Here is a 19532-nt window from a genome sequence, read left to right as displayed (position 1 = left end):
CGTTTTATCCCTAAAAAACAACAAGGCTCCTGGACCTGATGGGGTACCTGGCGAGGCTCTTAAGAAGGTTTTTTCAATCAATCCCCTGATTCTTCTGAGCATGTACAACGCCTGCCTGGCAGAGGGGGTATTTCCGTTGTGCTGGAAAAAAGCTAGGCTCGTGCTCGTAGGGAAGGGGAAAGGAGACCCAGAATTGCCGTCCTCTTACAGAACCCTTTGCATGTTGGATACGGCTGGGAAAGTCCTAGAGAAGTTGATCCGTTCCCGTCTGAATTCAGCCGTGGTTGCTGCGGGGGACCTGAGCCCTCGCCAATACGGCTTCAGGAAGGGGCGATCAATGGTCGACGCTATTGATGAGGTGAAGCAAGCCGTGATGAGAGTTGAGGATTTTAATCACTACTCTCGTAGGGTTGTGCTGCTCGTTACACTCGATGTGCGAAACACATTTAATACTGCAAGATGGTGCGATATGCTGGACACTCTGGAGAACAACTTCCACGTCCCGGCATACCTCATGCGCATTATAGAGGATTACCTCCGGTTCCGCCTCCTCATGTATGATACTACAGAAGGCCCGCAGACGATGAGTGTCACTTCTGGTGCTGCCCAAGGTTCCATACTCGGCCCGGACCTCTGGAACATTGCCTACGACAGCCTCCTTAGGTCTGAAATGCCTGAAGAAACCGTTTTAGTTGGGTACGCAGATGACATTGCAGCTATAATAGCTGCTCGTAGTGTTGAGCTGGCCCAGCTTAAATTAAACCGAGTCATGCGAACTATAAACGCATGGATGGCAGATCACGGTCTCTCACTCTCGCTGAACAAAACTGAGATCGTGATTCTGACCAAAAAGCGGATTGACACCATTGTGCCGTTGAGGGTGGGGGACGTCGAAGTCCAGTCCGTTCGTGCCGCCAAGTATCTTGGTGTCATGGTGGACTCTAAGCTTAGCTGGCGGGACCAGATATTCCGAATGGCGGACAAGGCCGCTAAGGTGATCTCTTCTCTTAGCCGGTTAATGGCCAATGTCGGAGGTCCTCGTTCCAGTCGCAGAAGGCTGTTGATGTCTACAGTTCAGTCTGTGCTCCTGTATGGTGCGGAGGTGTGGGCAGACGCGCTCAATAAGGAGGTGTATAGGATGCGGCTTGCCAGAGTGCAGCGTCAGGCAGCACTCAGGGTAGCATCCGCCTACCGAACAGTGTCTGAACCTGCCATCTTGGTGGTTGCTGGAGTAATCCCCGTCAAACTTTTGGCGGCGGAGAGGAAAGCGATTTATCAGCGGCGTGGAGAGAACCATGCAAAAATGGAGGAGCGCAACCGCACCTACCAGCTCTGGCAGGAGAGCTGGGACCAGGAGTCGCGGGGACGCTGGACCAGGAGACTGATTCAGCAAGTCCAACCATGGTGTTGGAAATGTTTAACTTTTTAACTTAGTCCCCTTTGGATTATTTTTTATCAACACTTTGAGAAACACATGTTATTAATTTGCATATGTCTAAATAATGTTATAATTGTTTTGTAGAAATATAATAAACAAAAAAAAATGTAACTTTTTAAAACTGGTTTATTTTAATTTTTGTAGAAAATCAGTTTAGTTTAAGAGTTTTGTTACATTTAATGGCGACCCTGCCAGGATAGTTTTGAGTTATTATTTTGAAGTAAATATTCATCATTGTACAGGTAATATACTTTTGATTTATTATAAAAATGACTGAACTTCAAAGAAGAGCTTACAGGTCAGTCTTTACTAAAGAGGTAATTGCTATTGAAAACCTATTGAGCCAAAATGAAGATTTAAGAACTATTGTTGCCAGGTTTAATGTATTAAATACAACTTATGAAAAGCTTTGCTCTTTAAATGATGTAGTTTTTGCAAAGTCTAATTAGTGAAGAGGAGGTAACAGAGGATGAAATTGAGTCAGAAATTATAGGGACTAATGAGTATGCAACTAAATACCATCAATTAAGCTTGAAAATTCAAGAACTGCAGTTAGTTGCTAACCCTGGTAGTGAATCAAATAAAACCTATTCCAATAAAAGGCGCCTTCCAAAAATAGAACTTAAAAGATTTGATGGTGAACTTGAAAATTGGATAGGATTCTGGTCTCAGTTCAGTAAAATCCATGATGATAATAGTTTAGGAGATGAGGATAAGTTTGATTACTTACTACAATCTGTGAAGCCAGGCTCCTCAGCTCAAAAACTAATTGAAGGTTTTCCTCCGTCAAAAGAAAACTATTTGAAAGCAGTTGAGCTCCTTAAATCTAGATATGGAAAAGAAGAATTCCTTATTGAATACTATGTCAGGGAACTTTTAGCTCTAGTTTTAAATAAGACTGATAACTTGTCAGTCACATGCCTTTATGACAGGCTTGAAGTACAGCTAAGAGCTCTCGAATCATTGGGAGTAACCAAAGAGAAATATGCTGCCATGCTATTCCCTCTCGTTGAAACAGCCATACCTGAACCTATTTTTAAAATCTGGGAAAGGTATCGTGTTAATAAGAATGCATCCACAACAGAGCCAGATAACTGTTTGAAAGAACTCCTTCAGTTTCTAAGAACCGAAGTTGAAGCTGAGGAGAGGCTTAAGTTGCGTGAAAACTGTTTTGGCGTGAAGTCTCACGAGGTGGATCTTAAAAAAAGGCTCAACCAAAACTCAGCGGTTTGGTAAACCTAAGGCAAGCACACCTTCAGCAGCAATACTTGTTTCTCAATCTGAAAGTAGTGCAAAGGTAGGTACAGATTTAAATACCAACTTAAGAAGAAATCTTTGCATATTTTGTGGAAAAACAAACCATAACTCGCCTGATTGTTTTTCTATCTTCGATAAAACAGTATCAGAAAGAAATGAACTTGTAAAGAAAAAGGGTGCATGTATAAAGTGTTTGAAAAAGGGGCACTGGGCTCAGAAATGTAAATTACAAGTGAAATGTCACATCTGCTTGGGTGGACACTTTGCAATCTTGTGTCCAAAAGTCCATGTGACTAATGAAGCTGAGCCGAGTGCTAAGGACAAGCCTATAACCCCTGTTAGAAATACAACAAATTCGTCTTCTACTGTAAACAATAAAAGCAAAACTACTTACTTACAGACTTTGAATGCTTTTATTGATTGTAATGGGAAATCAAAAAAGGTTAGAATCTTGTGCGACTCAGGTTCACAAAAGAGTTTTGTTTCTAGCCAATGTGTATCAGAATTAGGCCTCAAAAGCAATGATAGAGTTTTAATTCAACAAGAAGTTTTTAGAGGTAAGCAAACTGGACCTAAATACCATAAAACTTATGGCATCACTTTGAGTTCACTAAACTTGGATTTTAAAACAGATTTACAAGTTATAGAACAACAAGTTATTTGTAACCGGATTCCCAAGTTATGTGACTACAGTTTGATAAAACGTTTGGAGCAAGATAACATCATTTTGAGCGATATATCGACCTCTGACGAAGAAGACTCTGCTAGTATTGATGTGTTATTGGGTGCTGATGTTTGGTCACAAATTATCACTTCGGAATTTCACAAAGTAAATGACCAACTTGTGGTCATAAAAACACGATTGGGATGGACGATTGTTTGGTTCATCTGAATCATCTGGTAGAGATTAATCTTTTGTCTCATCTATGTTTATTGCTTTACAGTCCTCACAGAATGTTAAGCAGTTTTGGGAGCTTGAGACGATGGGAATCACAGACCCAAGTGTGAAACTGGAGAAGGGAGAAAAGGACGAGCAAGTGGTAGAGTTCTTTGAGGATACTGTGATAAGAGACTCGACTGGCCGCTACATCGTACAACTTCCTTGGGTTGAAGGACGACCCTCACTGGAGTCCAATATGTATGTAGCTGAGAAACGTCTACTGACAACTACAAGTAAGCTGAAAAATATGAATTTATATGCAGACTATGATGCTACTTTTAAAGAATGGGTTAACAAGGGAATAATTGAAAGGGTTGAAAAAGAAGAAACTTCTTTGGACCAAACTGTTAATTCTGTTCATTACCTTCCTCATCGAGCAGTCATTAAAGAAGGGAGCACTACTCGAATACGACCAGTGTTCGATGCCTCGTGTAAGGACAAAAATGGTTGTAGTTTAAATGATTGTCTTGAAGTAGGTCCAAATTTGATTGAGTTGGTTCCAAACGAACTAACTAATCTGAGGAAACATAAATTTGGCTTGACTTCTGACATTGAAAAGGCATTTCTCCAAATTCTTGTGTCCCCTAAAGACAGAGACATGCTTAGGTTTTTATGGTGGGAGGAAGGAAAAGTTGTGATTTATCGACATACTAGAGTCGTATTTGGACTAACATGCAGTCCTTTTTTGTTAGGAGCTGTAATCAATAATTTATTACGTAATGCACCAGATTGTTTGAAGTCCGTAGCTGACAAATTACAGAAATCATTTTATGTAGACAATTGTTTGACGGGTGTAGACAATGAGAATGATCGAGATTCTTTGGTAAGACAAGCATAAGACATTTTGAGGCTTGGAGAATTCAACCTAAGGAGATGGGCTGGAAACTTTGAGCCAACAACACAAAACGTTTTAGGGTTAAAGTGGGACTGTTCTTCAGACACTTTGTTTTGTAATGTTTCATTTTCAAACTTGGAACCTGAGGAATTAACTCGAAGATCATTACTATCCCACACACAAAAAATCTATGACCCCATAGGTTTTACTGCCCCTATGACACTCATCCCAAAAGTTATTTTGCAAAAGACTTGGAGTTTAAAAATTGGATGGGATGATAAATTACCAGAACATCTCCAGTCTGAGTATCAAAAATGGTTTGAACGAACACCAATTATTGAGGAGTGTTAAATTCAACGTCGAATCATTATGAATAACTCAAGCACACTTCATGTGTTCTGTGACGCTAGCAAATCCGCTTTTGGAGCCTGTATATTTCTGAGGACTGAAGCTGATGATGCTGTACATGTTAGTTTAGTGCTAGCCAAATCTAGAGTTTCGCCAGTGAAACCAATTACGTTACCAAGGTTGGAACTGATGGCAGCACTCCTTGGTGTAAGACTTTGTACCTTGGCTCTTCAATGTCTAAGTAAACCTGACTTACCTTGTTTCTTTTGGTCAGATTCTTCTGTTACACTAGCTTGGATTACCAATCAAGGGAAATGGTCTGTATTTGTAAACAATAGAGTCAAAGAAATAAATAAGTTTAGTAATCCATCGCAATGGAGATATGTTTCCAGTCATGCAAATCCCGCCTCAGACCTAATTTCAAGAGGTTGCTTACCACAACAGTTACTCAATTCACAATGGTGGAATGGACCAACATGGTTGTATAGCAATGCTTGGCCAACTGAAAATCCTTTACCTGACAGAGAAACAGTTGAGAGTGAAAAGAAGAAGTCAGTGATTACCGCAAGCACCGTTGAGACCTTATCAATTGCTGTCATGTTAGGACAAAGATTTTCTAAATACTCTTCGATTGTAAGAACCATAGCTTGGATGTTACGGTTTAAAACCAAGAAGAAGAGCTCGGACATAACGTCAGAAGAATTTCAACAAGCAGAGAAATTACTGTTTAAACTTGTGCAAAGAGACAGTTTCAATGGAGAGAAGAAAAGTAAACATTTAAGTGGAGTTAAAACCATTATTGATGAAGATGGTCTTATAAGATTGAATACAAGATTACTGGATCAAGAATACAGCAAAGAATATACTCACCCAGTTGTGTTACCATCTAATCACATTATAACAGAACAAATGATTGAACAATTTCTCGTCGAGGAAGAGTAAATATCATCTATACCGATAATGGGACCAATTTTGTTGGTTTGAGTAATCAACTTAAGAATCTTAACTGGAGTAAAATTCAAAATGAATTCAACTTAAAGAATATCGTTTGGAAATTCAATCCTCCTGCTGCTCCTTGGTGGGGAGGTTTCTGGGAACGTTTGGTGAGGATTCTGAAAGAGCTACTGAGACGAAACTTACGAAGTGCTTCACTAAATCATGAAGAACTGAACACCTTGGTATGTGAGTGTGAAGGTATTATGAACAGTAGACCTCTCACATACATCTCAGAAGACACTGAAGATTTAAAACCCCTGACACCATCTATGTTCATCCAATCTATACAAGGTAATGATGTATCAGATTTAGATTTATTAGAGAAGACAAGTTTGAACAGTAGATGGAAGTATATACTAAGAATTCGAGAAGGACTAAGAACAAGATTTCAAAAGGAATACTTGGGTTTTCTAAATTCCTCTAAAAAGAACGTAAACAAAACTTGTGAAATCAATGTGGGAGACATTGTACTCGTCCATTCAGAAAATAAACGAAGAGTTTCTTGGCCTCTTGGAAAAGTGATCAAAATATTTCCTGGGAAAGACAAAGTAACAAGACTTGTAAAAGTAAGAACGAAAAATGGAATTTATTTACGACCTATTCAACGGCTTTATCCACTTGAAGTTCAATCTAAGGATGACCACATTCATAAAGCTCAAAATTATCAACCTGAACCTGAAACTCATTATAATACGACAAAAGGAAAAGAAGAGACAAATGTGAAGACTAATGAAACACAAGTTCAGACCCAAAGTGGGAGAAGAATAAAAAAGCCAACCAAATTGGACTTGTGAAAGAGTTTGAAGTTTTTTTAAAAGGGGGGAGAATGTTGGAAATGTTTAACTTTTTAACTTAGTCCCCTTTGGATTATTTTTTATCAACACTTTGAGAAACACATGTTATTAATTTGCATATGTCTAAATAATGTTATAATTGTTTTGTAGAAATATAATAAACAAAAAAAATGTAACTTTTTAAAACTGGTTTATTTTAATTTTTGTAGAAAATCAGTTTAATTTAAGAGTTTTGTTACACATGGGATAACGGTTTTTCGGGTTAAACCCAAAAAATCGTTAAAACGGACCGTTTACTGTGACATTCGACTTAAATTTAGGAGATCATTGTATTTAGACACGTGATCACTGGTCTCAAATCTTTCCCACGAGAACTGTCGTTTCAGTACCGCCCATTTCCTGCCAATCTAGTTAGGTTAAACCAATGTGCTGATAAAAATTGTCCGGTTAAAAGATGTCCGGATAAGAGGGAGTCTACATAGCATTCTTGGACATTGTCGCTGGCTGCTCCATCCTACCATCCACTGGAGTTGGCTCTATTGAGCCCAGATTGCAGTTTGATGTTGTATGATGGATGTGATTAGTGTTCGGGGAATGTGATGGAATAGAAGTTGTCGGCATTATACAAGGACCAGGGAAAGAAACAGATTGAGTGTTTCTATTTCTATTTATCCATTTATAAAGCTCTTCTCGTATATGATTATTAAATTCCTGGTAGCTCAATCCATTTTGTAAAGTTCTACTTGATTCTTCATCCTGTATTATTACTGTAATTGGCTTCCCAGTGGTATGATGCAATTGTACTAAGTTGTTGACAAAATTCTGAACACTAATATTATCCCTGACACACCCCATGGGTGAACACACTAGTCTCTTGTATTTCCTTAGCTTGAAATCCAACCCTCTATTAATTTACTTACTTATTAGTTTTGTAATCAGTTGTCTTTGGTTTCCCATTGTATGTTGTCTTGGTTACAACACCATACACTGCTGCTCCGTTTTCATGTTCTTGGAGTGTTAAGTACTTATTAAGTAGGTTGGTGGTCCTTGGTCTACCAAATGCTTTTCAGAAAGAAACAGCAACACCAGCTGTCATATTTCTGGGACTGCTTAGATCACCAGAAATAGAATGAGAGAACGCTACATTCCTGTTGCTCTTAAGACCATCCACAATGTCACTCATATTGGATTCCATTACAGTAGACTCCAAGTTTTAATTCTTTATTTACTGTATCTTTTAGTACTATGTCATATTTGATAGGTATAGTGGTCATAAATAAATGTGGGGCTTGTAGCACTTAGAATGGTAAGTTTTTTTAAATTCTGGTAGATGTCCTTTAAGTTATGATTTAGACTATCGTTGCTGCCTCCGAGGATTATAACGGGGCTAGAATCTTGTGTTATTGATGCTGAATCAACAACCTGAATCAGAGTTTTTGGTGTTCGCTCTGACATATCCAAAAACTAGGGATGGACGAGATTGAATTTTTAGTTCGAGACGAGATTTTTTATTTCTCATAAAATTTCGAGACGAGATCGAGACGGGATTTCCCTTCTCATACACAACGGGTAATGCACGTTCAAAATTTTTACCTGATTTTGTAACATTGTTAGATGACTGTTTAAATACAAAAATAATGATAATAGGCAAGAATATTTACAATCTTTTATTAAAAAACATCAGCATAACATTTTTTTATTAATCACGCCTAACTTGTTAAAAATGCCTACGATTAGGAAACATAGTGATTTCAGTTAGGATAGAGTTCAACTTATCGTAAAATAAAATAAATCATAAAATAAAAGCAATATTAATATTTATAAAATAGTTAGGTACTTGTTTTGACTTTTTATAGTAATAAAACATTCCTCACACTGCTTACACTTAACAAAACTTCTCAAATGTTATTAAAGTAATATTATTAAAATAATTAAAAATTAGAGTAATATTTACATTTAAAGAATTAATTAAATAAGAACTCCTTCGCAAAGGAAACGCAACTACAACACGCTCCTGTATTGCGGGTATTGCATTGACTTCCTGCAGGCGTTTTTAATTTATTTTTTTATTTTTTATTCTCGTCTCGATAAAAATCTCGGCCAAAAAGAAATCTTGTCTTGTGTAATGAGATTTAAAATTTCCCGAAATTTCGAGACTTGACCATCCCTACCAAAAACCTGAACTTTCTGATTACTTGAAGTTTCTAGCTTGATTGGTAAGTTTGCTCCTTGACTGCCTGAGCAGAATGTAACCTTTACGTCTGAAAGAGCATTTTTGTTTGGTCTATTTGTGTTTCATCTCAAAACAGCGGCTTTTCCTTTTTTGTAAACATTTTTAGGGACATTATTTAATTTATTCTCATTTATACAGCTAGGTGACGAAAATGTATCTTTGTTTCCAGACAAGCTGTCCAAAACTGAATATTTGTTAACATGAGTAACATTGATGTTTGCTACTGTGTGTGTTCTTTTTTCACTTTGCGACGCTACTTTCTGCACTGTAAAAATATTAAAAGTACAGTCGCAACCGTTTGCCGGGATAGCTCAGCCTACGATGGCTGGGTAAAGTTCCAGGGTCTGCGATAAGGTCTAGGGAAAATAACTCATTACAACTTTTTTGCCCACTGTTTGGTTTATTATTTTTCCTTTGCCGAACCGATGACCATTCCTATATTTTCAGTCATAAAAAAATATATATTTGATTTTTTCTGGTATGTTGTTTACTTCTAGTGGAGATACATTTATTATTTGATTGCTTTGTGTAGGATGTGGGTATGTCAATTAAAGACAAGAGTCGTCATGTGCTGCAACAGAGAGCTCTGGTGTCAAAGTTCCTACATTACAGTCTTGCAGAGCCCAAGGATAAAGACAATGAGCCTGTAACTGCAGATGAGCCTAGCGTGAGCAACAACCAGCAGGACTTCCTAGCGAATGTGAGTATATCACATTATGTGCACATCCTATCAACCCTCTAAAGCAGGAAACCCCCTAGTCCGACACTCTCCGACACGACACCATCCAACAAGTCCCCGACACCTTCTGATGCCTTCCGCACTTTTTAAGGCAATAACCCATTGGTCCAACGGGCTCTGTCAGTAACCGACAAGAAATTAGATATTTCAGGCTTTTTTGTAAATTTTTTTGGCTGCTAGAGTAGTAAAAGAGGTAATTATTCATCCGATGGTTCTTTGTTCGCATAATCTTTTTTATAATAGTTGGGTCCACAATTTAAGAACCAATCACCACTTAAATGCATAGTACATTTGCATCATTGAAAGCATCAGAATATGTTCAGGCAGCTTTTATAACGTACTGTATAAAGAAAGGGATGTTCCCAAACTGCTTCTATCAAACGTTCTTCAATACTCATGTCACACACAAAGCTTGTACAGAAAGCACAAAGCTGTCTAGCTCTAATCTAGGTCTGGTGTACGCAGAGTGGAGAAATGTCGGAGCCCAAAAGGATTTTTGAGATAAGAATATGCCTATATGTTAATTGGGAATGTGAGCTATCATCATGCCAAATTTCAGCCCAATCCGACCAGTATTTTTCGTGTTTACTTGTCACAAACATACATACATACATCCGATACATCCAAACTTTCTCATTTATAATATTAGTAGGATTGTGCATTACTCTTGAAGTATACCAGAATTTTATAAATGTAAAGTGAAGGCATTGTTAACATTCCATATGTTTCAAAAAGCGGTTTTCATGACTTTTTTTGTGTGTAAATTATAAGATTCTTAAAAACTTCTTTTGTATCTTAAAAATAGTTGAGGCATATGATGTTGAGCCCCATAACTCAATAACCATATTGCATAATGGAAAAAAATGGCATAATAAACTATGACCTTTGTTTTAGAATCTATTATGTTTCTTAAAACATACATCTGGAAACAAGCTGTATTTAATTTTTTGGCTAATATTTCAATGTGACGTTTCCATGTCAAATTTTTAAATGTCAATATTTAAGCCTAAAAATTTTGTTTGTTCGACAAAAGCTAAAATATCATTTTCATATGGTAATTCAAAAATTATGTTTTGCTTATTTTGTAGTGTTTGGAATTGCATAATATGTGTTTTAGAATTATTAAGTTTTAAACCATTTGCCGCAAACCAGTTAGTTAAGTCTACAATGGAACGATCAAGCTCTAATCTAAGAGTATGTACATCATTTGCTTTTACTATTGCTGTAGTGTTTTATGTATCGCATAGAAGTTTTAAATATGTTACATACTGATCATTGAACGCCTTGAACGCATTGGTATCTTGAATCCTATTAGCGCTACAATAAATGTCCGATCCTATATTATATGTTAATATCTTGTTGACCGAGCGGTGCTAGGGGGGAAATCAGTTTTATCGTTTTGGATTTTTTAAATAAAGCATAGTTTATACCATGAGCAATTTGTAATTAATTGTATTAGGTTTGCCCTGATTTCGAGTAAATAATTTGTTTCAGTTATCTATATGCATTAAGAGTAAATAATCGAATGATTTGAGACAAAAATACCCCGCAGCAGCAAACCTGCTGACTAAGCGAATTTATAATTGTCTGATTTGGTTTTCAATCAAATCCATTTAAATAACATTATGTTAAATGAGTACCTTGGTTTACTGCAACAGGGAGGCTAAAAAAGTGTTTTTTTGTTAAATAATAATAGCTTAACACGTTTGCTACTGCAATAGTACAAAATTTTCCATTCACATGGACCAGCGACGCACATATGCGACGGCCGGTTTCCACCCATAGACTGCCGACGCATATTTACGTCGGGGTTCTAATGTTATTAAAATGCTTATATCTTTGTAGTGGTCTATTTGAAGGCACTGAATTCCCTGCAGTGGTCTACAGAGATGTCTGACGCACAACTGCGTCGCTTGGTCTGTGGATATGATGATTGGTGACGTCATATAATAGTTGGAAAAACTGGTCTTTACTTTTCTGCATCACTGTTTGTATGTATGCAGTATGTATGCTGCATTATCCTATGTAGCTTTTATATTTGTTCAGTTATAAACTGTTCTTGAATAATCTGTTTATTTTTTTACTTACTTTCACCTTAAAACACAAAAAATGAACTGTCGCATATATGCGACGTTTAGCCTATTTTAAGAAAACTATGATAATTTTCACTATTGTCTTCGCTGTAGACCGGGTGTCGCAAATATGCGACATTACTAAAGGTTATAAAAAATACAAAAAAAGAATAATTTATTTACAAACACGATTGTAGCGTATTACAATGTAAATGATCAAACTGTTTTACAGGTTTTCGCCCGTGGTCTGTGTGTACTGTTATCCAAGTGACAGACGGTCTATGTGTAAGATTCAAATGTATACCTCGGTCTGTGGCAATGACCACGGCGTCGCATATATGCGACGCTCAGTATCGAACGTGTTAACATAAAATAAATAGATTTACTAAGATTTATCAATATATATCCATAAACATGCTAATTACAATATTGTACAGTATTCTCCATAAGAATAACATGGGAATTTTTAATTTACAATTTTTTTTTTAATTTTCTTCGTCACCAATAACCGTACCAAAAACACTTTGATATACTAAATTATTTGTTTTTAAGCTCTTTGTAAAGGTCTAGAGAAAAATTGGGAAATTTGATGTTTTGAGGGTCAAAAATGAGAAAAACTATTTTTACTAGGGATGGACGAGATTGGATTTTTAGTTCGAGACGAGACGAGACGAGATTTTTTATTTCTCATAAAATTTCGAGACGAGATTTCTCTTCTCATACACAACGGGAAATGCATGTTCGAAATTTTTACCTGATTTTGTAACATTGTTAGATGACTGTTTAAATACTAAAATAATGATAATAGGCAAGAATATTTACAATCTTTCATTAAGTAACATCAGCATAACATTTTTTTATTAATCACGCCTAACTTATTAAAAATGCCTACGATTAGGAAACATGGTGATATCAGTTAGGATAGAGTTCAACTTATCCTAAAATAAAATAAATCATAAAATAAAAGCAATATTAATTTTTATAAAATAGTTACTTGTTTTGACTTTTTTATAGTAATAAAACATTCCTCACACTGCTTACACTTAACAAAACTTCTCAAATGTTATTAAAGTAATATTATTAAAATAATGAAAGTAATATTTACATTAAAAGAATTAATTAAATAAGAACGCCTTCGAAAAGGAAACGCAACTACAACACGCGCCTGTATTGCGGGTATTGCATTGACTTTCTGCAGGCGTTTTTAATTTTTTTTTTTTATTCTCGTCTCGATAAAAATCTTGGCCAAAAAGTAATCTTGTCTCGTGTAACGAGATTGAAAATTTCCCGAAATTTCGAGACTTGACCATCCCTAATTTTTACCCAATAAAACCCCGTTCGCATGGTCCGATCATGCTGGTTCGCGAACTCATTCAAGTTTATCCAGCCCTACACCTTTGAATTCTTCAAAATCGGACAAAAATTACTTGCGTTCATGGACATAATAGTAGCCTACCTAGTAACAAAAAAAGTAAGGAAAAAATAAATAAAATGGTGTTTTGTTATTGTTTTTATTTATACCGTACTAGCTGTTGTACCCATGCTTCGCAACGGAAAGGACACTGAAGCAAAAAAATTTGAACTTGAATTATGTTGTATAAAATAGTTACACATTCCCCTTTGGTTTCAGGAACATAACTCAATTGAAACTCTTAGTTTGACAAATATCTTTCTTTAAGGCTAGGCTAACCTATAAGCAACCTAGTACGAATTACATGAGGTGCTGATGCATTTATGGAAATAATGTACCCATACGATTCAATTTTCAAATGATAAGCTTTCTTAAACATTTATATTTCGTTCATAAACGTACATATAAAGTAAATAAGGAAAAATAATCGCACAACATAAAGCACTGTAGTAAAGAAAAAAAATAGAGTTTATATTGATTTCACATATAATTGTTATGTTTTACCGTAGCTAATATAATGAGCTTTTTTCAAAGTTAAATCTTTACCTGCAGATCAGTGTGTATATATCAAAATAATAAGCAAAAATTAACTAATGGAAAACTTGTATTACCTTTTGTTAGAAAGCCTACCACTATTATTGTTAATCAGGGCACAAATTTCACCAATTTAAATATAAATCAACAACGAAATACACAACAGTAATTATTTTAACTCGTTCCATAGTTCAAAACGTGTATGTATTTGTATTAAATTACATCATTATTTAAAACATCAAGTAAAGAAACATAGTTACAGTACTTTGTTTGAAGTTCATTGTTGGTGATGGTGAGTTAATGTTGTTCAAAGGTTTATTGCGGACATTTTCCATCACGAAAGTAAAAAACAATACACAACGTTTCGGGATCTGGAATCTGATCCCGTCTTCAGGTGAAAAAACTTAACTAACACATTAATCGTATGAATTTTGAAGAGGCAAAAATTGTCCATAAGGAACCTCATTTTTTCAAACGTAAACTCATTGAAGCCTCATACATTAAATTAGCAGACCAACCAATCAGTCAGTCATCGGTTGAAATAAGGCCACTTTGGCTACCCATTTTGAACAAGGAACTAAAGGATAGGGAACTTAATTGTTCAATAAATAGGGAAATAACGAGTTCTCCTCAAAATTCGCACGTTATGTTAACTCGTAGTAAAACTCGTGATAGGAATAAACATAATTAACACCCATCTTGCGGCATCGTACATCGCTCCGCCATTCTGTTGGTTTTACTTTTCCAGGGACCGGAAGCCATTTCTGTTGTCTCCGTGTTTCCGATTGGTCAGCCATGTTGGTTCAGTTTCATTGGTGGAGTCATAGCGTACGGTGTTGTTAGTGTTCCATTGTGTGAGTTTTTTGTACGTAAACCTTTTATAGATTATAGTGTTTTGTGATTTGTTATTAATTGCATGTTGTATCATGACTTGACTGCTATACAGGGCATATTTTTTGACTACTACCCTCGGTAGTGTATTCCAACTTAGGTTGGGCGTTTGTGTTTGTTAGTTGTAATGTGTTAGTTAAGTTTTTTCACCTGAAGACGGGATCAGATTCCAGATCCCGAAACGTTGTGTATTGTTTTTTACTTTCGTGATGGAAAATGTCCGCAATAAACCTTTGAACAACAGTTACAGTACGTTACAGATTTTAGATACAAAAGTGAATTGCTCGCATCTTAGTTTTGTGATATTCTCCATAGTGAAATTAAAGCAGTGTTGTAAATATACAACTACTGAGGAGATTTCTGTAAATAAAAAAAAAGCGAATGTGAAGTAGATGATAGAAGAAAATATAATCAGTAGCTACCTCTGGACAGAATAAAAGTAGGTATAGTTGAAATTTAGTTTGTAAATTGAATTAAAACACAAATAAAAGTGTAAACATTGAGTCAGTTAAATTTTTAAAACTGCACCAGTACATATTTCTTAGTTTTTAAAATCTATTAAAATCCCGGTCCAAACATTTGTTTATCAGTTCAAATTTGTAAACATAAAGCTACCATATCAAAATTATTCGAAAATATTATACATTGTAATGATCCTTCTGTTTCCATGAAAATAAGTATGTTTTCAGAAATATATTAATCAAACTATTCTCATGATCATAAAACTTTAGAATCTTGGGAGCAGGAGCTGTACCTCTTAACCTCTGCTGTTTGAACTCTCAAATTATAGTATTTACAGCTGACTTCAGTTAATACTTTTTACTAGCTATTTTACATTCTTCCAAAATGTAAACATTGAAACTTTGGAAGCCCATGGGGCGTAGCCCAAGGGAAATATAATAACAGGAATAGGCCTATATGTTAAACAGGTATATAAGCTACCTTCATTCAAAATTGTATTTCAATCGGTTCAGTGGTTCTGGCATTATTAGGTAACAGACAGACACACACACACAAACACACACCATCCCATTTGTATATATTAGTATAGATGGTAACTAATGATAAACTGAATTCAATACGATATTAAGTTCAGTTAAAATTGAACCGATATTTATAGTTACAAATACAAATCAATATCGACATTAGACAAGAAATAAAAATAAAATTTATAAACAAAACCTACCACAACATATTCTTGAACAAGTATGCCTACAAGCCTACGATAAGCATGTATGTTATTATTATACTTAACCTACAAATGCTATGACTTTGGGCATACCTGCTTTCCCGGATAAAACATCCGAAGCTGTATGGGCTATTAATTAACAGCTGTGTCTGAGGTATATGTCGGCCTTAGTCACTAACAAGACTACAAGATCACGCCACTTATTCTACACTCATCTCCATTCATACTTGGCTTAAAAAACCTACTTTGTATGGTCGCCATTTGATTGAAAAGTACAAGTATAAGGAGATACGTTTTTATTACTGCATCAGCTGGAGACACTCTCTGAAGATCTGCTTCAACCATTTGTTGTCAAACATCGATCTCGTAAAATAGTGAAATTATTTTTCGTATGCACTAATAGAGCAAGGTTTGTACTCTTTTAGATTTAAAAAATAAATGTTTCACAGGTAAAACATTTTTAACCATAATATTAACACCATTATAGCTTACAAAGTTGATAAGGTATAGTTCACATAGTTTTTAGCACATTTGACGGATACATTTTTTTTTAATTCGTCATTATTATAATTGTGTGAAAATTAATATATCTGTGTCTCAATATCTACTTATCTCATTTCTGTTCAATGGAAGTTACACAATTTCAATGATATCGGTACTTAAATGGGAAGTCTTACAGCTGTAATAAAACTGCATAAATTTATCTTACGAGTAAATTTGTTACCAATTGATATTGTACGACAATTAATCTCTATTCATTGAACTAGAACCTCGAAGTACATTGACAACAGTACACAATTCAAAACTCATATAATAGGCCTAAGTGTTGTTGGATGATTAATGGTAATTGTCGTGTCAATATCTTCTTTGATATGACCCTAAACATTTTTAAGGACTTTTAATGAGTTTTATTCGTATTGAATGACTTTAAAATACTTAACGAGCCATGTTTGTTCGCGAATTCAACTGGCTTACTAGCTTACGTTTTCTTAAGCCTACAATTATGAATTCTGTAAATAACCGTTACGATTGTTTAAAACGTTTAAACTACTGAAGTGAATAGTAGCCTACAGAAAGAAAAATCAGTTGCAGGCCTTCCGCTTCGTTTAGAAAATTCTCTTTCTTTTATTCTGGTAGGCGTATAAACTCCGTAGGCCTAGGCGATCTAGGGCATAAGGCATAAGTTACATTAGTAAGTTTTACCAAAGATAATAGAATCTACATTTCCTACCATAATCTACCCGGTACTATAATCAATAAACTACTACAACAACACAACAATAACAATAACTTAAGCTTACTACAATAACTTAAGCAAAACATTTATTCTAAATATTTTACTAGTACCGGTATGCTACAAATAAGCTGCATGACGTTGTAGGCTACATCCAGTGTGCTGTTGGAGCTCCGGCCTGTTTACATTAAAACAATAAGCATGTTTATTCATAGTGTCTTATTCAAAAGCCTAAACAGCAACTCAATCTTTTTATTAGTTTACACGTGTTTGTCATACTAACTGACAAACTTAAACACGTTCCCAATAATGAGTTTTTTTTAGCGAATTTCCCTATAGGGAAGTAGCTATTACCGTAGGTGGCACAGTAAAACCTAGGCCCGGGACCGATTTACTTTTTCGTTTTGATGTCTCAAGAGGCCAAAAACACCATTCGTTCAAATTTTTATAAATGTATATATGTGTCCGTGAACGTGATAACTTGAGTAATTTTAGTCCGATTTTGATGAAATTTGGTTTAAAGGAGTAAAGCGAGATAAACTTGAATGAGTTCGCAAAGCAGCATGATCGGACCATGGGAACGGGATTTCCCGGTGGGTTTTATGGGGTAAAAATTGGTTTTTCTCATTTTGACCCCCAAAACACAAAATTTCCCAATTTATCTCTAGACCATATTAAAGAGCTTAAAAAACAAATAATTTAGTATATCAAAGTGTTTTTGTACGGTTATTGGTAACGAAAAAATTCAAAAAATTGTAAATTAAAAATTCCCATGTTATTCTTATGGAGAATATTGAAAATGTTGTAGTTTGTTTGTTTATGGATATATCTTGATCAAACTAGGAAAATTTATTTATTTTATACTAAGCTATTAACACGTTCGCTACTGCAATAGTACGAAATTTTCCATTCACATGGACCAGCGACGCACATATGCGACGGCCGGTTTCCACCCATAGACTGCCGTCGCATATATGCGACGGCTAGTCACATTAAAATAGACTGCCGACGCATATTTGCGTCGGGGTTCTAATGTTATTAAAATGCTTATATCTTTGTAGTGGTCTATTTGAAGGCACTGAATTCCCTGCAGTGGTCTACAGAGATGTCTGACGCACAACTGTGTCGCTTGGTCTGTGGATATGATGATTGGTGACGTCATATAATAGTTGGAAAAACTGGTCTTTACTTTTCTGCATCACTGTATGTATGTATGCAGTATGTATGCTGCATTATCCTATGTAGCTTTTATATTTGTTCAGTTATAAACTGTTCTTGAATAATCCGTTTATTTTTTTACTTACTTTCACCTTAAAACACAAAAAAATGAACTGTCGCATATATGCGACGTTTAGTCTATTTCAAGAAAACTATGATATTTTTCACTATTGTTTTCGCTGTAGACCGGGCGTCGCAAATATGCGACATAACAAAAGGTTATAAAAAATACAAAAAACAAGAATAATTTATTTACAAACACGATTGTAGCGTATTACAATGTAAATGATCACTGTTTTACAGGTTTTCGCCCGTGGTCTGTGTGTACTGTTATCCAAGTGGCAGTCGGTCTATGTGTAAGATTCAAATGTATACCTCGGTCTGTGGCAATGACCGTGGCGTCGCATATATGCGACGCTCAGTAGCGAACGTGTTAATATTTTACTAAAACACACTTTATTAGTTTCAGTTTCCTTGTGGCAGCAAACCTAGGTACTCGTTAGACCTAAATAGATTCAATTGAAAATCATTCAGAGAAATGGAAATCCGCTTAGTCGGCAGGTTTGCTGCGGCAGGGGTATTTTATTTACTAGGAGTAAACTTATATTATTTATGTTATATAAATTATATATTGCTATCATATATTGCTCCCAGTTCATCGATATGTTGCAATGAACAACAGAAAGATTTCGGGCGACTAGTTTAATAACTCTAATAAGTTGTTCTAATCTTTCGACGCGGAAATATATGTGTAAGGCTTCGTATGCGTAAAAAATTATTCAAAATATATTGTTAATTTTAGTGGTAATTACGTGTGGAGGATAAGCCGTACTCTGGACCGGGGGTGTTGCCGCAGGGAATTGCAAGTGGAGGTTAAGACCGGTTTCACACGAGCCACAAATGTGCCACAATCGTCAGCAGAAACGCGCCACTAGCAGCACTCAATCGCGTGGGACCTTTCAGATGGCAAAAGCATGATTCCGCGTTTTCCATCAGTTTATCGCCATTTCATACCGCACCTCCCTGAAATAAACCAAAACACCAGTCTGCTTGGAAAGACTACTAGTGCAGTTTAGTGCTACAATGGACGATGAAGAAGGCTTATTTTTTATAATGCTTCTTCGTACGGTACGACGTCATAGAGTAATTATTTGAGGTGGTTTTGTGACTGGTTGTTTTTACTGTCTGAGTGGCAATAACCAGCTACAAACGCCAAAATTGTCGAGGACAGAGCCACTGCAGGCGATTGCAGTGTGTTCTAGCGTCAAACGCAAAAAGACGCCACTTCGTGTGAAAGGCACAACGCGTTCCAATGTTAAGTGAATGGGGCTCTTCTTTTCTGCGCCAGGTTGCGATTCTCGCGCGACAAGTGCCCCACAACAGTCAGAAGCGGCGTTCCGCGA

At 35.9% G+C, this 19532-nt stretch overlaps 1 protein-coding gene across 2 annotated transcripts in view; it reads left to right on the top strand.

Annotated features, from left to right (window-relative positions):
* Positions 1-19532, top strand: part of LOC128983943 (erythroid differentiation-related factor 1) — a 179413-nt gene that overhangs the window by 68483 nt on the left and 91398 nt on the right. For both annotated transcript variants that reach the window (XM_054403223.1, XM_054403228.1), the window contains exon 5: positions 9374-9541. In XM_054403223.1, coding sequence (XP_054259198.1) covers positions 9374-9541 — 168 coding nt within the window. The remainder of the gene's footprint in view (positions 1-9373; positions 9542-19532) is intronic.

Source organism: Macrosteles quadrilineatus, unplaced genomic scaffold, assembly GCF_028750875.1.
Source record: "Macrosteles quadrilineatus isolate MER2022 unplaced genomic scaffold, UCM_ALF_1.0 Scaffold_1__1_contigs__length_201487025, whole genome shotgun sequence".
NCBI lineage: Eukaryota > Metazoa > Arthropoda > Insecta > Hemiptera > Cicadellidae > Macrosteles > Macrosteles quadrilineatus.
The sequence above is the reverse complement of the archived record's forward strand: the minus strand, read 5'-3'. Positions and strand labels throughout refer to the sequence as shown.